The following is a 22,546-nucleotide window of genomic DNA, read 5'->3' as shown; positions in this document are numbered from 1 at the left end:
TAATTCCAACTTTTCGACTAGAAACTATAAGCACTAAATGTTTTGGCAATGTTTTTAGGGCATTTTCCCATATTTTTATCTGCTTTGCATGCAATTACAGATAAATGAGCTATCCCTCCTTATAAACCCTCCTTTTTTACTAATGTCATAAATGATTAATATTTCATTTACTGTTTACATTCACACATTTCATTTACATATGTTGCTGTTTATACTGTTTGCTTATATTTGTGTCTACTGAGATGAAATACAGAAATGTGAGTGGTAAGCAATAGTTACAGTAGTCATACAGTATCATCTTATTAATTCATCCAGCAAAGGTACAGGAATTGGAAACATGAAAAATATATACATTCACTGACAAGATTCAGATTTTTTTTTTTTTATGAAAACAGGTTTTTATGTGGCAACAGCATGGACTAGATTCTTGCAATTGGTTCGACAAAAAACTTCCAAAGATTTCTTTAAAAATCTTCATTTATTCAGTTAACAGGGCATTGACTTCTCCTTTTATTTCTTCCATTGAACAATGTGCTCATTGCTTTTACACAATAAGTCAAAAGCTAAAATGCTATGCAGTCTGCAGCATTTAACAGTTAATTTAGGATATTTAAAACAGAAAACATATTTTTATTTAATTTTTTTCCATTAATGTGTAATAGAAATCTGAGCAATAACAAGATTACAGATATCGAAGAAGGAGCATTTGATGGAGCCTCTGGTGTGAATGAACTGTTACTTACTAGCAATCGTTTGGAAAGTGTTCGACACAAAATGTTCAAAGGACTAGAAAGTCTCAAAACACTGTAAGTGTAATTATTTGAGTGGTTTTTTTCCTCCTGTCTGTCAGATATTTTTTTAAAACCTGTCCTAAAAACTTTAATTTTGGAGACTTAGCTATGGAAGATTCAAGCATATTCTAGCTTTTGTTCCTTTTTTGTACAGATGTTTTCATACATTATGAATTCATTATGGATATAATCAAGCTGAAATTCTTCACTGTGGTTACTGGACCACAGAAATTATGGGTCCTCCTGAATGATGAAATAGTTGAGAATGGATAAACATCTAACTACAGAAAAGGAAATGAGAATAATCATCTGCTTTAAAGTAATGGAATTGTGCATGGCAATTAGGCATTTTATGTAATAGAGTCTCTGATTCAATCCTGCTCAACCGTTACTGGGAATTCTGCTAAAGGAAGAAATTGAATTTGGTGTATGTTGAAATGTGGGAAAAAAAATTTTCCTAACTAATTTTAATGTCATTTTGACAGTGAAGGCGAGTAAACAGTGTAGGTTGAACTCATTTCATTCTTTCCATGTTTAGCTCTTTCCATTCAAAAGATGATGTTTATACATTCTACAGCTTCTTGGGCTTCTTTGGAGAGCCAGTCTTTGTGACCAGCAGACCAGACCAAAGATAAATGGTCTCTGGGGCTTCATCTGTCCAGAGGCTCTAGGCATTTTTAATGAATCAGACCTCTCACTTTTAACTTTGTTTATATTTACAACTGCTAAAATTGTTGCATGCAGCTATTCTCAGGCAAGAAAATGGAAGAAAAATAATCAATTATTGATAGGTAGAAAACCAGTGAACTTCAAAGCTCTTTTGTTTTACTTATGGAAGTATGAGAGATTTCAGAATAGGTTTTTCTTGCTTAATATTCTGAAATTTTTACTAGATCTTAGAATCATGCTGAGGAGTCAGGCTAGCCTGATTTCATTTATTTGAAAAACTTTTTCAGATGTGATAGAAGTGCTTTCTACCATTTGTCATGCAAAAATTCACATTGGAAGGGACCTCAGCAGTTCATCTAGTACAGCCTTCTGCTCAGTGTAAATAGCAGTTCTGGAGTGATTTAGACTTTGAAGTGTGGACTGTTAAGTGTCACCAAGATAGGAAAGTATGTCAACCAACCATGTAAACTTGTAATTTGTTTAAGAAAAAAAAAAAAAAAACCCAAAAAACAAAAAAAGAGGTCTTTTATAAGAAAGAGAGGAAAAAAAATCAACTGTTACTGTCATTTGAGCTGCCAAGCTTCTGACCTATACACATTGGTAGAAATACTGAAGCAGCAGAGATTTACAATTTTTTTAAAAAATTTTCTCTGTACCCTATAGCATAGAGTACACACTAAAGTATAAATGATCAAATTTAATATTCATAGGTGCATTTCTTAATGTTAACCTGTTTGCCAAAATGCACAGAGGAAATGCCAGATAGCATATGTTGTTTGTAATTAATGACATTTAGTCAGTAGAAAATGTTATTAATACAAAATGATATGGAGATGTTTATCCAGCTCTAAACTGGTAAAAGTGAATCCTTTCTTTCTCAGGATGCTAAGAAGCAATCGCATAAGCTGTGTAGGAAATGATAGCTTCACGGGACTAAGTTCTGTCCGTTTGTTGTCGTTATATGACAACCAGATTACTACCGTTGCACCGGGCTCCTTTGATACGCTTCATTCGCTCTCTACGTTGTAAGTTACCTTCATATTTTAGCTTATCCAAATTTAAATCTCTAACATTTTTGTGGCATTTCTATTAATGGTTTACCATATAATTTTGCAGGATAAGCTGTTGTCAAAGGGAAAATATGAGTATATGAAGGGGTGTTTGTAAAGTTTTTTCCTGAATCATCTTGAATACATGAAGAATATGTTTTCTTGGTGCCCTTTGATGTAAACTTTAGATTGGCTTCTGGAAGTGCCTGAGAGGGTAGAAAAAATGTCCTGCTAGTCCTCCTAGCAGAAGCCCATTTATTTGCATCAGGGTAGAAGCCCATGTTTGGGTACATATTGTATGATCATAGGTAGTCTAATCACCATGTTGTCTTCTTTTTGCACTGTGTAGTCTGAATATTGCCTTGAAATTGCTAGGTTTACTAAGGAGCTTAATTCATACTTGTTTTGTAATGAAGCTTTAGTCTCGTTTTCTATAAAAAGAAGCATCTCCCTCCTGCCCCTGATTTTTTGATGTGTTGTAATTTAATGAAAGGGAGAATGGGGAGAGAAGCTGCCAGTCAGATTACTGAAGAAATGCGTTTTGCAGGTAGCATCGTTCAGGAAAGTACTTAATTCCCGTTCTACATAAAAAGTGACACTTTGCACCAAGTGACTAATTTGTGCGTATTAAAGATGGCATGTTTATAAATAATGGAATTGTCAATAGGCTTGTGCTGGAGTAAGGAGATGCCAAAAGTACTGAGACTTCTAGAAGTAAATTCATTTTTATAACTGGCATGTAATCAACTTAGCTGTCAGTTTAGATAGGAAACTTATTCTCAAGAGCAAATAAAAGATGGAAATCTTGAGATGACAAATTAATGGAATAGCTGTTGTCAGGTTAAAGCTAATAATGTAAAGTAATCACCTTCATCTCTATATGAAATTATTGCATTATCCGTACAGAGTGGCTTTACAACAAGTCAGGTCTTTGACAGTTTTAAATTGTTTCTAAATGAGCTGTATCAAGATTCACTGCACAGCGCCTAAATTACAGCTTTCACCTATGGTTTGTACATAGTATTGTTTGAAGAGCAGTATTTAAGCTTAGCTTGGTGAAAATACAAATCGAATACTTAGACTGAAAAAGTTGTATCATTGGAAGTAAATTTTTTTGTGGTTCTCAGAAACCTCTTGGCCAATCCCTTCAACTGTAACTGCCATCTCGCGTGGCTTGGAGATTGGCTAAGGAAGAAACGCATCGTGACAGGAAACCCTCGCTGTCAAAAACCCTACTTCCTTAAGGAGATTCCTATCCAGGATGTAGCAATTCAGGATTTTACCTGTGATGACGGTAAGAAAATGAATAGCTGAGTTTTTAAAACTTCACTTTTCATATGTGTAACTGTGCAATTCCAAAGTGTTATTCTTTAAACCGAGAACTGGCATCTGCCCTCCCTGCTCCGTGACTGTGTCAATTTAGAACTCCTTCATCCATTTTTGGATGATGAGCAAGCACACAGCTATTGTATACATATTTTCAAAAGTTTTTCTTCCCTAACTGAATTCATACTGTAAAGTAGTGTTTAGAGATAGAGATGGAGATAATATGGAGATTAAATGCATTGATCAAATGCTGTGGTTCAGATGAGAATATTTTCAAATGGTGATGCTTGAATCAAACACTCTTTCAGGCTGTGTGGTTAAATATCACACCATTTTGCTCAAACTATGACTTAGTGAATGTCAGAATTCCCCTCAACACTTGAAAAATGACATCTTCTGTCTTGCATATCCCTCATGCATGCCTCATTTCTAGTATTTGTTTATCAGTTTTCAAGGATGTAACTTTTCTTTAAATTGACTGCATTTGGTTATTTTTAATTATTTGTGAATTTTGACAATGGTACATAATTATATTTCATTTTAAGATTTGTGGTCTTTCTTTAATGACTTTCTAAATAATAGAATTTTTCTTAGTAACACAGCATTGTACTAAATAACAGGGTGTCACTGGAAATGTAAATTCACCAATCAATAGCTTACAGAGATGACGTAGATTTCCATCAGTAGCAGTATACCTAAAAAGGAAATTTCATATTTGCCTGCAGGAATCAAATCTGAAATATTATTGCTAATTCTGAATGTCATTTGCATGGTGAGCTTCACATCTGTTTGCTTTTACTAACCAGGGAACGATGACAATAGCTGCTCTCCGCTGTCCCGCTGTCCTGCAGAATGTACTTGTCTAGACACAGTAGTTCGCTGCAGCAACAAAGGCCTAAAAGCTTTGCCTAAAGGCATCCCAAAAGATGTAACTGAACTGTAAGTGACATGTTTTTTTCCCTTTCATGAAAATCAGTGGCAGATTTATGTTATCAGATTCAGGAATGAGACGAGGAGAAAGTGTGCAAAGTGAAGAACAGATTTTAGTGATCAGTTGGAATCTAATAATATACTGCTTTATAGGTATAAGGTCTTGCAGAATAGGCAAGAAATTTGAGGTTATGTTTGAATTAACATGTGCTCTGTAAATCCTAAAAAAATAAAATTTTTCTGTTCCTTCAAAGCTTTAAAAATATATTTATATAAATCCCCTTCAGTATTTATAACCCAGATACTGAACCATCATATTACAGTGGATTAAAACATGGGCAAAAGTGAAGGTGATTAATCTATTTTCATTGTTCTGATAGGGAGGAAAGAAGGAGTTAAATTACGTTAAAAAGCACAAAGAAAACAAGCTATTAATGTGTTTGTTTATTTTAATAATTAGCATGGTCGTGTGATGCTTTAAAAAGACTGTTTTTAATGAAGTCAGATTCTTTATATAGGCAGTCTTACAGGATCTAGCACATTTTATTAATCTCCTGTCACAAATGTGTCAGAATTGGAAAAACAGTATAGACTATATTTTATGCGAAGATATAATTTGAGTATGCAAATGGACACTAAAATTGATAGTTGAAGAAAGAAAGAAATAGCTAGTGTATTGTTAGAAGATAATAATTGAATATTTACTCACCAGAACAGATGAGTCAGGTGTTTATGCATTATCATGGGGAAAATATAAACATAAAAATTGGGATAATCATCCATTTTGAATCTTGATCATATATGTTTCAAGACTGTAAGAAATATCTGGAAATTATTGACAGGAAAGAATGTTCATTTTATTGTCATCTCCTGTGTTACAAATGGCAAGTGAATTTAGTATTAAAAATACTAATGTTTAATAATGACTGATTAATGTAGTACTTTCTTCAGAAGACCTCATAAATGTGTATTTTAAGTCACTCAAACTGGTTTATTGTTTTAGCATTTGGTATTATTGAGAAGATTCTGAAATGTCCATCACTACTTCGGTGCCTAAAAGAATAGCAACCAAAAGGCTTTGGTCATTAACAAAGAGAAATTAGTAAGAATTTGAATTAACATACAGCTGTATGTGATGTATAGTTAGAGGCTGTATGTATACATCCTATAACTTATTAGTTTTTCTATTGAATAACTTAAACATAGTTTGGCTTCATAAGCACAATTTGACAACTTAAGGAGAGCGATGCAATGTAGAACTATGCAGCTAAAGAGAGAGACTTTTAGAAGAGCAAGCGGAACACTAACTGTGACTGAAAACTCATTTGTGTACAATTTTCTATGCCTTAATTAGTGTCTAAGCATGCAATTTAGCATATTTTTCAAAAGGATAATGGAGGTGGTTCCTGTTAGCAGTTGCATACTGATTGATTCTCCCTGTTCATTAGCATGCACAACCCTTTGAGGATGTATTCTTCTTGTGTTTTATAAAACATCTTAATAGTTGCTTCATTTGAACAAGCAGGAGTTTCTATCAGCTTATAGTACTTCAGTTCTAAAATGTAAAGGTAAAACAACATATTCCTGTTTATCTGTCTGATCAAACAATTTTATCAGAATACTTATTCCTTCAAAATATTCTTTTTAAAATAATTAAGTGCAAGAGTCCCTGCTCTATTCAGCACTGTTTATGTAATGCTGTTAACTTCTATGGCTTATAATATAAACATAAGACTTGTTCAGATACATGTATTGGATTTATAGGCATGGGGGTGGTGGGGTGGAGGAGAGCTTTTTGCTCATATGTAGATAGTTAGGTCTTTTAATTTTGACTATTCATTAAGTTTAGCTGTGTTTCAGCGCATCCATTTAGTCAAGACAAAGGATTCCAAAGAAGAGACTAAGCTCTGAATTCACCTAAGAAGGTCTCTAGCCAAGGCTGCTCTTAACTGAAGTGTTTTCCAAGCATTTGGGTGGCTAAAGTGTCTTTGTATAGCGATAATGAGAGGGTAGTTTTTACCTGCTTTCTGGGAAGAGCCAAGTAACACGGCTATCAGCAGCTCACCAGCTGATCTTTATCTTTCTGCCCATATTTGCTGAATCCCAGACAATCAGGTAAATTCTGCACTTCCCACCCTCTCTGAGATACTTGCCATGGTTACCTGAAGAGCTCTTCCACTTGTGCGAGGAGTCACTTTGTCAGCAAGTGGCTGCCTATTGGCACCTTTTTAGGCAAGGGCTATTAGGTTCATTTGCCAGTAACTGGGGAGCGGATGCAGTTTGATGGCTCTGCCCCTGCCTAGCACTAAGGACCAGCAAGGCCCCTCTTGAGAATTACGAGCATGGAAGAAGGCCAAGCAATATAACACAGATGCTGAGATGTAGAAACAATTCTAGCTTTCCTAGGAAAGGAAGGGTTATTGATTACTGCCTTTAGTTTCTAACATACTATGTAGGCTTGCCTCTTCTGTCATGGTTGATATGTCATGACAGATGCAGGGAGAAATTGGGGAAGGTGACCTGACTTGTAGGCATGACAAATGAATTTACTATTAGAGCTGGGACCAGCTCGTGCTGATGCTACCGTAAAGGACTACCCTTAAATGCCAAGTTCTGTTTCTATTTTGGATAGCTCAAAGTAGTAAAAACTGATACAATAGCGCTGGTACAGTATCAGTAATAACTGATACAATAGCGCTACAGGTCCTCGGTAATGGTGCTGAAAAACAGAATTTGTAAGTGAAGGTTCTTATAAAACTGAAATAGTGTTTATTCATTCATAATTAACTTTGTTTATTGCTTTACTGTTGTATTCTAAGATTAGTGGATGAATGCTAATGTTTTAATGAAAAAAAATAATACTCTATGTTTTATTTTTCTTTTCCAGTTATTTGGATGGAAATCAGTTTACCCTTGTTCCAAAAGAACTTTCTAACTACAAGCATTTAACGCTTATGTAAGTAGTATCAGAGAAACATTCTCTGCTGGAACGATTTATAAAAATGCTATTCAATTTGCCTTTTTTAGTTCCAAGAAAAAATTATAAATCGTAGCAGACCTTTTAGAAAATTTAATACCCGAGCACAATTTAAAATTAGGGCTATTTTAGTCCACTGATCACATCCAACATATAATATACTGAGTAACATTTTAGGAACAGGGGTATTTCATTCCAGCGATCACATCACAAAATAAATAGGCAGAAATTACAGTTGACTTGAAAAGTGATGCAAGATCTTGCAAAATATGTATTAAGAGTGCATAATGCAGTATCTTGTTACAAAAATCCATAAAGGCACTAAAATGATTTCAGTTCTAAAAGAAAGGTTCCATTGGGTACTTCACATAAGAATAGCATATACTGCTGTTGTAACACTTTAATGTAATGCCTTTTGTTCGCCCCACAATATATATATGGTTTAATGACTGAAGAAGAGAGTTTGTGTCGAACTTCTCACTCCCAGCTCTGCTGCTGACTCACTGTGTGATTTGAGGCAAATCACTAGCCACTCCATAATTTATTATCTCTACTTCATGAATTAATCTGATATGATTTCTGTACCTTGTAAGAGTGCAGCAACACAAACAGGAAGACTGTCAGAGTAACTGGTTGTAGTTCCTTGGCTGTTGGTAGCGCTATAAACCCTTATGCCAGTGAGGATGAACCTCGTAACATTCTGAAAGCAGTTTGTGGTTTAGTTATAATCAAAATAAAAAGTGGAGGAGGGTAGCAAAGTAGCTTACTTTTTTTTTTTTTTTTTTTTTTTTTTGACTGAGCTTAGAGCTTTACTGCACAAAATAAAAATAGTTCAAAATTCGGAAACAAAATCTTGATTTCCTTTATTTATCTCATGCTAGAAGAAAAGAAAGTCATTGTCACAAATTAGGAAAGGAGAGATTTCCCAAGCTTTTCACATTTAAAATAGTGTATAGCATAGGCGCTATAGGAAGCCTTTGTGGATTTGTGCAGGGAAGTTAGGCGAGATCTAACTTGCAGCAGAGAACTACATGCTTCGTAACCTCAGTGCAGGGAACATGCATGTAGGTTGGCCCATGTGCGATAGCAGTACCCGAGGAGATTGGATATCTCTCTGGAGTTGAGGTTATTTACAGTCATAATTACAAGGCCTCTATAGAGACCTGCAAGAGTGAGTTAGGTACTCCTGGTCTGTTTTTCACCAACATAGCCCAGAACTGGCTAACTTTGCCTCCTAATCGGAAAATACGCACGTTATTTGACAAACAGCTGTAATGCAGTAAATTATAGTTGAATAGTAAATAAAATACAAATAATATGAGTGTTATTCATGTCTATTTATCAGATTTGTGGGGACACATTATTTTGGGCACACGTTATTGTAATCTCTTCTATATGTGTCCTCATGCTGCCCTTAGGAAGCTGTGAATGTTCCCCAGCTGCATTTGGAAAACCAAAACCCAAAGGGACTGAGCATAGTTCTTCTGTGGTCAAACAAAGAATTATGTACGAGTCTCTCGAGTTCCAGACTAACATGGAGCATCCTTTATCTTCCTTTTTCTTTCTATTATGGATAGATTTCATGCTGTTTTATTTCGCTAATATGTTTATTATTACAAGTCAGTAGTCTTACGTTTTTTCATGAAATTTCAGGCAAAGAGATATGTATTCTGCATAGCTATTCAACAGTATTTGAAGTTAAAATATTAAGGTCCCCTCAGAAACAAATGCCATATTTCATCACAGAGTACAGTAAACAATAGTGAAATAGGCAGCATAAAATGAAAATGAAAACACAGTAAGAGAAAAAAGAACAAGCATAATTCCCATTAATACAGCTTCTTCAAAGCTTCTTTGAAGCTACCAGTGTACCACTCCAGCTTCCATCATCCTTACACTTAAGTTTTTATTCATTAGAATATTGAACAGCAGGAAAGATGTTAAGGCTTTCTGTATAAATCTGAGATAGTGTTCTTTATAATAATAGCTCTGGGCTTTGATGTCTTCAGCTTGTAAGTGTTAAGTAGAGTATTAGATAATACTTACTCGGGTGTCATTAGGGACATGACTAGAATGATTTCCACTTTAAAACATCGCTTTAATTTCTACACTTGGGTTCATATAGGATTGCATTATTAACGCAGCAGCATGATGGGCACTGCTGTTGTATAAGAATGCATTGCACTGCTTTTTTCATCTGTGTTGAAATGAAAATGCTTTTCATTGATCGAGCTAAACACTTGCTGGGCTTGTATATGGCATGTGAAAATAAAACAGTGTGCCGCTCTAAATGTTGATACCAATGATGATACTACTTGTACTAATAAAAATAATGTGTCATGTCAGTTTAACATACGGTGTTTCAGGACTGGGGCAGTTGTTTTAAGGTCTGAATTTCTGAATTTATTTTTTATAGAGATTTAAGTAACAACAGAATCAGCACTCTTTCTAATCAGAGCTTCAGCAACATGACTCAGCTGCTCACCTTGTAAGTTTAAACATGTAACAGTAACTGTTTGAACGCATTCCAGTGTTTTTTGTCTTGGAAAGAAAGGGCATTTAGTCGGTATTAAAGCTTGCTTGTTTTGGAGGCTGTAAAATAACTTGTGTCCTAACTGGCTATGTGTGCAAAAGCTGTATTTGGTCGTGCTCTGCATTGTGGTTACCGAGTGGCTGATTTGCTCGCTTACAGCATTTTGTGTGTTTTCAGAATTCTCAGTTACAACCGGCTGAGGTGTATCCCTGCCCGGACCTTTGATGGCTTGAAATCACTTAGGTTGTTGTAAGTATTACTTAACTATGGCTATTTTACAGAATTTCTATTTGTGTACAGCAGATAGCAAACCCGTGGGAAACTACTAGATTTTAAAACCTATAAAGTATTTGAGAAGCGATAATTATATAGCCTTAAAAGTCTAAGTGGCTTCATTCTGGGGAAGGATGCAGTCAATACGCCGCACAGAGTGGTACATGACCCTGGGCAGCAAAGCAGTACAAAGACATATGCTTTGTTTTTCTCTCTGCTTTTTAATCATGATTGTATTTTTTGTGCGTTGTTCTTATTATATTCATGCAAGTCTAACAAAAATGTCCTGTATAACAGGACAGTATAAACAGGAGTTTTTTGCAGTAGAATTCTGAATGTTTTTATCCCAACAGTAAATTTCTTGCTTTGTAGTTTCATTTAATACAGGAGCTTTTCCAAACCAATTGGATCACGATGAACTATTGAAAGCCAATAAAATAATTTTTGGGGTTCCAAGAAAACTTTCCATTTTGCCAGTAGGAAAACATGGTTGAGGCAGGGTGGGGACAGGGATGGGGGAGCAGCAGAAAGGGACAAAGGAAGATAAGGAATAGACAGATCCAGTTAACAGCTTCAGTCAGTCAGAAAAAATAATAATAATCCTGCAAAAATCCTTCCTCAAAAGTCTCTAGTTACGTATGTAATTTTTATCTCCATTCACATCATTTTTAACCTTTTGATAGCTTAGTTGGATTAAACGTTTCAAGCATGGCATTATTTTAGTGTGTACATGTAACTTCAGGCAGCTGTTATGTGTCTATTTCTTATTTTAAATAAATATGAGTAATATCAAGTCTTAACTGTTAGACATATGTGTGAATGAATGAATTCACAGAAAAGGAGAGAAGTTTTTGTGTAGGTTTGCCACAAGAGAGGCAACATTAGTGAAGGTATTAAGGCTTAGTAAGGACTTAAATTCTTTCATTTTAATTATCAAATTAGGGCAATAACCTTAATACTTATTTTTATGAATAGTCAATGCATGTATTTTCTACTATTCCATGAAAGATAAAAAGTGCATGAACATAATTAATGGGAATTGGAGGCAACTGCTGAAAAGTTCACAAATAATTATTCTGACTCTTCTGCCATCACTAAATCCAGTCAGTACTTTGCAGAAGTGTGCCTACTTTGACCAGCCTTTATTCTTTCAATTCAAGAAGTATCGTATTACCAGCATTTCTAAGGAAGATATAGGATAAAAAAAATGGAGTGATGACTAGGCAGCCAATCAGAGTAAAACAAACCAAAAAAAAAAAAAAAAAGTGGAACAGAGGAAACGAGCTGGACATTGTTTACCTTTTCAAAACAATGTAAAAAGCTGGAAAATGTCTACAGAAGCTGAAATTTGCTATGTTAAACTGCTGAGTTTTATACATTTCTAATTGCTATTAAAATAAACAAAATATTATATTTCAGGGCAGGCATAAATGTCCCTTATTTTCTTTTTAAGGTCTTTACATGGCAATGATATTTCTGTTGTTCCTGAAGGAGCTTTTAATGATCTTTCAGCATTATCACACCTGTGAGTATTCAGACAATGGCTTCCCCCCCACACACACTTCCTTTGTGTTTAGCAGGTTTCACATAGCTCTGCAAAGGCAGCTGCTCTGGAAGAGCCCCAGGCGTCAGCAGAGCTGGGGACTGGCTGGGCCGCCAGTGGGCATCTCGGTGGGCAGCAAACTGGACACAAGTCAGCCAGGTGGGCTCGTGGCAGTGAAGGCTAAATGTGCTCTGGGCTTAATTCGCATGAGAACAGCTGGCTGATGGAGGGAAACGATCGCTCGGGAGGCCACAGCTGGGCTGTGTGTCCAGTGCAGGACAGATGTGTGTGAAGCAGCGCAAGCGCAGCAGAGGGGCCAGCAGCGTGCAGAGGCACAACCGGGTCTGGCTGTGACATTTGCCCTGCTTTGTGCGGGTTGTCTGTTAAATTGGCATCGAACACGTTGAATCTGATACCAAAGTATCATTTGAAGCAATTTTTTATTCTGCTTTTAATTTTCAGTGGGAATTGAGATTAGAGCAATGGGCTCCTTTTAGTTTATGGATAGATATTAAATCTTTGCTTGCAGTTGAGGAGTGGGTTGACTTACTGCTTTTAGATACACCTGATTTTTATGTTTTTAAACAGCTGCACTTGTTAAAAGAAATCATCTGCTTGTAGTTCAGTTTTATCCTTGGACATTTATATTCTAAGTGCCATTTCTCAGAAGTTTGATGCTGCTGATTAAGCTTTAATTCATTGTTACATTATAATTCATTCAGATGCTACTATCGAACTAGCCCATCTGCATGAAATATCAGTAAAACTTGCATAGAAGATTTAAAGGAGGGGGGTGGAAGCTATATAAAAGGAAAGAAAACCTCATGTATATGCAAAGTAAAATATCTGAGTGGATGTTTTAAAAAAAATACTACTTGGATCTTCTCAGTTTCTGTTTTTACTTTCTTGAATCCGAGGTGTCAGCTATCAGCAACTTCCGTCATATACCTTTGAGAGCATTTTAAAAATGTGTGCTACCAAAGGGGACTATATTCTCCTTTCAAATATGTGTTCTTTCCTATTGTTACTGTATCTTTTTTTATTGCCTAGCAAGTTATCCTTACTAACTAATCCTTCTGATTTTAGCAGGGCAGTTGTGTTTTCTCAGTTCAGCCTGACATTCACGCTTGCAAACATGGAGTAGACAAATTGTAGTTATTTCTCTTTCCATAGGAAATCCCATAACACCAGGTTTGATTTTTGTTACTGCTCTGAGTTAAGCCTGACTGAACAAGTGTATATCATTTCTTGTGTTCAGCTGGAAGTGTGTAGCAATAATTAGAGAGAGCTTGCTGCTCAGTGTGGCAGAAAACTGTTTCTGCAGTGGTAATTTCTACTGCCTTTGCTTGCCAAGGATTTCCTTGCATCTCTAGAAGACTCATTGATCTGAAATTAGGTGTAGAGCAACTGGAAGGAAAAAAAAAAAAAGAAAAAACAAACACAACATCTGGGGAAAAAGGTAGTTCAAATGCTGCCTTTTCACAGTTTGTGCACATGGCAGGATTATCTGTTGAAAGTTCTATGATTATTGTATTAATTAAAAAGAATACAAGTACTACATGTTTATAGAGTAATACAGTGCTTATATCCTCCATACTAACTACACAGCATATCATTATTCTCTGAGTTATAGGAACATTTATAATTTCTAGGGGGAAAAAAGACATTTTTAAAAAGTCTCTACAGAAATTCTAAAAATCTCTAGCTAAATTATTTTTAAATAAAAACCAATCATATTTATTTGAAGAAGTGGATTTGCTTTCGTAATTGGGCACTTCTAGTATAACTACCACTAGGCTAATGTAGTTTTGTGTACTTATTTAGCAGCATCCTTTTACAGAATTGTTGAACATAGCTGTGAGTTCAGTGGGAGTGTGCCAAAGAGGAAAAAGATAAATCACAATTTGGAATCTTGGAAGCAAATGGTTTGTATCAGCCTGCTAGACACGAACTGAAAAAGAAAAATATTTGGGTGGAAGTCTGTGGGGTTGCCTTAGCCACTCCAGAAGAAATAGTTCGTTCTTGCTAACTTAATTTCCCGATACCAGTTTTATTCTACAGATGGTCATTACATACCAAAGGTGACACAGAGTTCATTAGTATTAGCTCTCCAAAGCTCACAGTAATGCAACCAAATATAGCTAGGATTCTGACCAAGTTTACTTCTAAATTTCACACCCCCTCTTGTTTTAAAACCCAAATCCAGGCACCTTCATGTGTTTAGGTTCCATATGGGGGATGGTCTATGGTTTGAAAGGCTTTTGCTGACCTCAGTTTTCCACATTTTGTTTGTAAAAGCAAACATTGAAAACTTCATTCTCTTTTTGTTTATCTGTTTTCCCTAGGGCTATTGGAGCAAATCCTCTTTATTGTGATTGTAACATGCAGTGGCTCTCTGACTGGGTAAAATCAGAATACAAAGAACCTGGTATTGCACGTTGTGCTGGTCCTGGAGAAATGGCAGATAAACTTCTTCTCACAACTCCTTCAAAAAAATTTACTTGCCAAGGTACTGATTTTAGGGGTTTTGGTTTGTTTTTTTTCTCTAAAGTAGCAGTCTTGAATCTTTACAGATGAATAGTTGAGCTGTGAAATAAGAAAGTCGTGTGTTGTCTAAATACATTTATTACAGCATCCTCACTCTGCTTTGTCATCATTCCTTCACATACTTTGGGATGTAACAATTGGTTCCATTCAGGAACTGTATTTATTTTAAGGACTTTGATACCTATTTCTGTTCAACGAATAGATGGAGAAAAAAATTCTTCCAATCTGTAGTGTAATATTCTTGGTATGTGGATGAAGTACATGTGCCTGTGTATAGGTACATAGTACTGTCTTAGTCGTGAGCTAAACCTAAACACCTGCACTTCTCTTAGCCCAAGAATGTTCTTTCCCTTCAGACTGTTTACAGTAAAAACTGTAAATACATGCATAATTTTTCAGGTCTATGATCCTTGCAGTCTGCATTATCTCAGTGGTTTGTAACTGCATCAGTATGTCCAGAATGCTGTTTCCTTTGATGTTTCAGAAGAAAGCATAAAAAAATGCAAAGCAGATGAAGGGGTGCGGTTACCTCTATAGGTGTCTCATTTAAGAATGGTATTTACATATGTAGAGAGGTTTCTCATAGTTTGAAAGAAGAGTATTCATCTCCTTGTCAGTACTAACATTGTTGGCACATCTATCACAATGCATATTATTGTGTATTTAATTCTCGGGTCCTTTTTTTGAATCTTACTATTTTTTTGTATTAGAAAAGTGTCTTTTTGACTCGTATGTGAAGGAGGACTTGACTTGTTTTACTCTTGGATCTTTCTTCCTGTCTGTTTTTGCCTTCTTAAATATTTTAAAAACACAGAAAACTTCTGCTGTAACTTCGTTTTTCAGACTCCTAGATTTAGAAACATTGAAATCCCACTTAAAAAAAAAATGCATGTGCTCATACTTGTATGCCTCTTACTAAGCTTGTATTTATTTCTGAGGCATTAGATAAATACGATTTTAGGTTTTGTAGAAGTAACTTATTCTCACAGACTGGGTAATCTTCAAGCTGTTTTGACTGATTCATCTGTTAATGTGTCTCCAAAGGTGAGCTTAACTCCTTTGCAAATTCTTTCTTTGAAAAGTGATGCAACTGTGCCATAGTCAGCTCTCATCCCATGCTGTTTTTAGCTGGCATGTTCATCCTAAGTCTTCTCTCCTTAGGTTTTCTATCAAAAAAATTTTAGTAAACATAAACTACTGGGAATCCAACCCATTTGTTGTGTGTGATGCTAATTAGTTGTCTTTCTCTCCAAATTCTTGTTGTAATTTTACAATAATAGATCTCTGAGGTCATATCCATGTTCATTGCATATGACACTGATCTGTTGCGGAAGTCACCTAGTCTGATTTTAGATAGGAGATTTTCTGGCCAACCCGGTCATTTTCTCTACAAGCATCTACTGATCATTATTGCAGATACACTTTTATTACCCCTTGTTTTAGGGTTACAAGTGGAAGAAGATTTGTGGAGACACAAAGGACCTGTTTAGTCATTTTCCAACTCTTATCAATTTAAAAAACTACGTCATGTCACCCCCTCCTGCAATCATAGTTACGTTTCTGTCAGACAACCCAGACAGTGTATCTTACTCCCTCTTGCCCATCGGAACATATGCTTTTATATTTAATTTATATTATTATGCAGGGTAAGAACTGTATTTGTTTCACTTCCAAGAGTGGAGATCTGGTATTATGGATACCTTTGAGCGAAAATAATTTTCCTGCCACTGTCCTTCTGTGAAGATGCTCATAATTACAGATTGCCACTCACCAGCTTTTCAGTGACATGATGGCCCTGTAAGATATTATGTCTCTGTTACTCAAAGATAAGTAATTTTATCTTCTGCTTAAAAATGAACTGCTGAATGGGAATTAGGAAGATGCTATATTCCTGCTAGAACCAAGATTTTAAACTGTGAGTGAGGGGATTGTCTTTGGATGTACAATCTGTTGATGATCTGCTATTATTTACAGGAAAAGAATAATGTGTAATTCCCTCTTATTAGTGTCTCTGGATTCAATTCAAAGTGAAACGTGCTTGAATTTCACTTAATGAATAGTTCCATGTGAAAATGAGCATTTTAAAGTGAAGTCTCAGCTCAGTTGTAAAGTTCCAAAAAACCACTGGAAGCATGTGAATTTAAGCCATAGAAATCATTCCTTAGTATTTTCTTCCTTCAGTTGTTTTTCTAGGTTTGTGGGTTTTTTCCTTTCATATGTGGTCTCTAACAGACTCTCACTCTTTTACTTTCACCCCTTTACAAACCATGCCCTGCTTCTAGAGATCCCAGGGCCTTGTGGTTTTCTGATACCAGGTAAGGTTGTAAGTGGATCCAGAATGGATGCTGTGGTTGAGTACAGACCTTCTGACCTTCCCTTTGTGCACCTCCAGCAGACTTCTTCCCTAAGACATGCATGCCAACTGTTCGTTTTCCCCTTCTTGGATGAATTTACAGCTGATTCTTTGTGATACGTTGCAGAGCATAACTATATGAGTGTTTTTGTTGTTCTAAAAGTCTGAGTTCTAGGGTTGAAAATTAACCGTCTGCAATGATTGTTGCTACTGAGTATACTATAATCAGTGATTTTATTAGCAGCTTTGTGCGTATACGTGCTGTCATACATATATACTCAGTGTGGATACTGGTTTTGAGGTCGTATCGTAGATATAGTAGGAGTTCCTGACTCAAAACAAGTCAGAGTTTAAAGTTTTTCTTGTAACAGGTTTTTTTGGGAGCTAGTTTTGAGAGGGTTCATACTATTTTTTCTTTTAAAAACAGTAGATACTAGTGTACTAGTAGGTACATGTGTGAGTATATATATATTTGTAAATAAAAATGCAGGCAGTTTTTTACTGTTTACAAAACAATAGAGATTTCTTTTTTATTTTAAGGATAGATATTTAGGGTCTTTTTAAGGATATATATGTCCATAATGTGAAAAAGTAAATAATAGGTTTTGAACCCAATTCTTTCTCATATGCAGCTCTTTTAACACTTGCAGACAGAAATAGGAAAACAACAATATACTACAAGCAAGAATAAGTTCCCAAACTGGCTTTCCGTTAGAGTTCAGTAAAAATATCTGAAACGTTTCTGGGTTTCAATCCTGTAGCTGAAAAATGATGAATCAAAATATTAAAAATATTAATATAATAACTGCATATATAGTTTGAAATAAACACAAAATAAATGCAAATAAACACAAAAACAGACACAGTGTTGTTTACTGCCTTTTTAGTACTTTTTTCCCGTTTTCTAGCTCAGTTTTAGAAGTGAAATGTAGATTGCTAATCCATTTAGGAAAATAACCTTAGTTACTGAGTTTGTTTGGTTTTTTTAGATTCATGTAAAATCATTAATATTTTGGAAAAAACAATTGAGGCAAGAAAGCGTAGCACTCCAGGCTACAGCGCAGTATTATAATTTAAGAAATTCTTTTAAGTGTGCTCCCTCTTGCTCCGTATTTGCTTCACAGAACCTCTTGACATAGTCTCACAATAATCAGCAATAGTCTGGAGTACACAGTCAGGATTTTCCAGATGTTAATTTTATGGTATTTGTTTCAACTTGCCTACCTCTGTTGTTTGCTGCTTCTACCGGAACTTTAATTAGCTATAGATTTCTCTTTCAAATATAGGTAATGAAGTACAAGAATAGTCAATGATCTATATAGATTGTGACTTTGGCAATAAGCATCTTATCGCAGATTGCTGTGTTTATCTCTTTGCAATTGCTTGCAAGCTGTGACACAGAAGGATACCAGCAACTGCAGATTAAAAGAAAAATTTGTCAGCATCTCGCTATCTACCATCCCTACTGTATCCTTATAGTGATATGGCTTGTTTCCATCATTAGCTCCTTCCGAATGACATGTCTGAGTTTAGTTCTGCAAAGAAAAATCAGTAAAGAAATTAAACTTAGGTTAAAAAAAAAAGAGTATGAAATAGTGTATCTCAGGAAAAATGAGCCCTGTTAGCTTGACGAGCTTTGCTGTTTCGCTCATTTTGGAGAAAAAGTGTTAGGGAGCGATTAGACAGTTTCACTAGCAGGCCTGAGGAGTTCACTTTTCTGTCAAGTTACTGAAGAAATCAGTGGTTGTTCCTTAAAATTTACAAGTAATGGTTACAGGGTACTTAAAATTTAGAAGTAGCGGTGTGTTTTCATACATGAAAGCTGAAAGCAAGCCAGAGATGATGGTGTTGTCAGGCAATGCAGCTGGAGATAGTAGAGAATGTATGTTCATTCTCTCAATTGATGATTGTCTTTGCAACCCCTGTTTTTTCTTACGGTTATGAATCTTTTATCTCTCACAGAGATCTATGAAAATGAATTATTATTAAAGAGCAGGTGATGTGTAATTCTTAAGGAATAATGAGTGATTTCTTCAGTCATTTGGCTAAAAAGAAAACCTAATAAGTGATGGTTCTTGAGAATTCACCCTACAAAAGCTGCCTTAAAATTGTAAAATATCAGAAAATAAGTAAATAGATATTTAATAAATATTTATACACTGGGCGTAAGATTTATGTAGGCCAAAGCTGGCAGCAGTTTGCCTTGTGAAACTTAAGATTTTGTCAGTGTTCTCTTCTAAATTCTGTTGTTATAATCATTAGGACAGAGGCGTGAGCAAACTCTCCTTGCTGCTGATATGCGAAAAGTGACTGCAGGCATGGCTGGCAGCCCTCACTTGCACACAGATGCATAGCGTAGTTTGCACTATTTGTGGGTTCAACGTGTGCAGGAACGCACAGGACCGTGGCTGACCCCGTAAAGGAGCAGGGCAGTAGGCAGAGCTCTCCACAGCCTAGTAGCTTGAAGAATGCAGTTTACGACAGAGCTGGCCAGCTGCTCTAGGTCTTCAACCAATTTACTGATGATTTTAGCAGCTGATTTTACCATCACTTCTCCGTGATCCTGCAGTTTAAATTAAACCAAAATGGATTAAAAATAGTGTTTTCAGTAACACTACCAAGATTGGAGTCTGTGATAGGCTTTGTCTTCATAAGCAATTTTTATTCCCTAAAGAAACAAAAGCTGAAATTGTATTGTTCCTTTATACTACAAAGGAGAGATAGTGATCCATGGATCAGAACTGTACAGATTTCAGAGAACGGAGGTACAGAAATCACTTTGGGGTGAGCTTCTCTTTGATTTTTTAAAAGTGATAATTAAGACCAAAAAACAAACCCAAATTTTACTTGGTCATGTCAAAGGAATTAAGTCCAGCATTCAATTCATATAGAAAATGCCACAATAACTAAAGAATAAATAGTATTTTATAATTTAAAGCAATATGGCAGATGCATCCCGTCAAGTCTAAATTAGCAGTTGTTTGTTTCTGACTATCAAATTTGTATTTTTAAGGGCCTGTGGATGTTAATATTCTTGCCAAGTGTAATCCTTGCTTATCAAATCCATGCAAAAATGATGGAACCTGCAACAATGATCCAGTTGACTTCTATAGATGTACTTGCCCATATGGTTTCAAGGTAGGTGCTGAATGAAGAGGAAGAAAGCTTACTGAAATGTGAGCTTTTGCTCCTAACAACCCTTATAAGAGATTTTATTTGGCTTACTTCCATTAGTGCCTATATTTTCATAATTGATGCTGTTGTTCCATGCATAGGGTCAAGACTGTGATATTCCCATTCATGCCTGCGTTAGTAACCCTTGCCACCATGGTGGAACTTGTCATTTAAAAGAAGGAGAAAAAGATGGTTTCTGGTAGGTCGTTTTTATTTGTAATAACAGAAGGAGAAACTGTCGAGTCTTACATGTTTAAATAACTTGAGTGTTAATCTTTGGATTCCAGAGGCTTGTAAGAAGACTCCGCATTGGTTGGTAAGGACGCCGCCATGGCAGACTTTCAGTGCTTCTGAAGTTTTCAGAAAATGTCACTGTCCTTGGAAAGCTTCTAAAGCTTTGAAACTGTTAAAAACAACAGCCAACGATTGTGATTAGTTGAGGCATATCAGGTCAAGACAACATAGTATTGACTCCATTATGCTAATTAATAGCTAGCTAGATCCCTGCTGAAAAAATCTCACAATTCATCTATTGTCATGTGTATTACTTCAACAGACAGCGTGTAAATGATAAAATGTAAATCCCAGTGGAACAGAAATTAATGATTCATCTCAGACTCACTATGCCAGCAGATAAACATGCTGTGAGCATTTTTAATCTTGAGTTATTTAATCACACAGTACAATTACTCCAGATGTACTTCATGAATTATGAAATAAAGTTCTTTAGCATTCTTACATGAAATTATTAGGCATTTAATAATCTACACCTCAAGCTTGTTAGAAATGACACTTCAAAAAGAAACAATTCATTATTCTGCAATTCATTAACACATTATTCTTATTTTTTAATCCAAATTCTGCCCAAGGATTAAATAGTTTTCTATTAAAAATTAAGTGTATACATCTTAATATCATGCCTCTAGAATTTAAAGTGACATAGTCACGGTCACAGAATTTGACTCTTCTGATTTATTTGTTTAAGCACTATGTATTTTGAAAAGCAAAGCAGTCTTTTGAAAAGCAAAGCTGCAGAAATTATAGATACTGCAAATTACATGAAATATATGCATGATCATATTTCAGTGGGATTTTACATTTATTATCTTTTTTGGTGTATGTGTACTGTGTAAGCATATGTAAAAGCAAAAGTTTACTGCTTTTGTTTATGTAGGCTGTGTCTATATATATAAATACATATATTGTATATGGAAATGGTATATTTTAACTGTATAACAGAAGAATATAGTACTACATACTAATCAGTGATCCTGCAAAGTCTTTTGCCTGTGCTTAACTTTGAAAAACTTTTCCACGATCACTTTCCATAAGAAATATAATCTAATCTTATCAAAGTGGCAGGTATTTCAACCTGGAAAAGGGAAGTTCAGTGGTTTAATTTAAGAAGCTTTAATTTAAGAAGCTAAGAATTAAAGCACAAATTTAGACATCTTTTCTATTTTGTTTTTTGTTTTTTTAAGATAAAAATTATTTTGGTAATATTCATAAATACTTTTACAGCATGTTAGCCATTTGCCTAATGGGGTAGTGATTACTAATCAATGTACCTATTAATTACAGAACTTCTTGTCTGGTCTCCCTAGCTAAAATGTCCTTGTAGTCAGTTCTATTTTCTGTATTGCAGGTGCACTTGTGCAGACGGATTTGAAGGTGAAAACTGTGAAGTTAATGTTGATGACTGTGAAGACAATGACTGTGAAAACAATTCTACTTGTGTGGATGGAATTAATAACTATACTTGTCTTTGTCCACCTGAATATACAGGTAGGAGTATAAGAGAAAGTACAGGTAATTCAAGAACATTCCTAGCAAAAGAACAGTAATATTTTTCAATTTGTAGGTGAATTAGTGGTACTTCTGCAATTGACTTGAAGCCAGATTTCCCGCCATGTTCCTATTGTATTATTCCTTAATGCTCATTCATTGATTTCTTTGTTAGTTTTGAAACTACAGCATTTTGTTATTTAAAAAAATCTTTCAAAATGTGTCCCCCACCACTGCTTAGCTAACCCTGAAAGCCCAACGAAGAAACCTTGTAGTTGTAGGATTCTGGAAATTAAGTATTCTGCTCTTATCCTTCAGTTTACTAACGGAGCAGAGGAAGATTCTTCTCTGCTAGAAGGGAACTGGATGTGGCATCCCTCGGTGGTGTCCTGCCCTCTGTTAGAAACATTAATGTAGAGTGTGATGCTTTCTGCTCTAGCACGCATGAAAAAGGTATTGTTAGAGAGCGTGTGTTTGTTCGTTTCTGTCAGTTGTAGGCTCAGCCAAAAGCCCAGGAATTAATTCTACCCAGCCATCCTATATCTTCACTATAATCAGTCCTGTTGCCCCTGTGAGGTGAGGTTTTCTCTGCCCTC

The 22,546-nt window shown here is 35.5% G+C and overlaps 1 protein-coding gene across 7 annotated transcripts in view; it reads left to right on the top strand.

The window, feature by feature from the left end:
• SLIT2 (slit guidance ligand 2) overlaps window positions 1-22,546 on the top strand; it is a 261,240-nt gene that overhangs the window by 206,484 nt on the left and 32,210 nt on the right. For 6 of the 7 annotated variants that reach the window (XM_026121952.2, XM_064511376.1, XM_026121953.2 and 3 more), the window contains 12 exons: window positions 663-806; window positions 2,342-2,485; window positions 3,637-3,803; window positions 4,642-4,774; window positions 7,653-7,721; window positions 10,159-10,230; window positions 10,453-10,524; window positions 12,002-12,073; window positions 14,437-14,600; window positions 20,005-20,129; window positions 20,267-20,364; window positions 21,811-21,950. In XM_026121952.2, coding sequence (XP_025977737.1) covers window positions 663-806; window positions 2,342-2,485; window positions 3,637-3,803; window positions 4,642-4,774; window positions 7,653-7,721; window positions 10,159-10,230; window positions 10,453-10,524; window positions 12,002-12,073; window positions 14,437-14,600; window positions 20,005-20,129; window positions 20,267-20,364; window positions 21,811-21,950 — 1,400 coding nt within the window. The remainder of the gene's footprint in view (window positions 1-662; window positions 807-2,341; window positions 2,486-3,636; window positions 3,804-4,641; window positions 4,775-7,652; window positions 7,722-10,158; window positions 10,231-10,452; window positions 10,525-12,001; window positions 12,074-14,436; window positions 14,601-20,004; window positions 20,130-20,266; window positions 20,365-21,810; window positions 21,951-22,546) is intronic. The other variant, XM_064511374.1, reaches the window with a different exon arrangement.

The sequence above is a fragment of the Dromaius novaehollandiae genome, chromosome 4 (genome assembly GCF_036370855.1).
Source record: "Dromaius novaehollandiae isolate bDroNov1 chromosome 4, bDroNov1.hap1, whole genome shotgun sequence".
Lineage (NCBI taxonomy): Eukaryota > Metazoa > Chordata > Aves > Casuariiformes > Dromaiidae > Dromaius > Dromaius novaehollandiae.
This window is presented reverse-complemented; position numbering and strand designations above follow the sequence as displayed.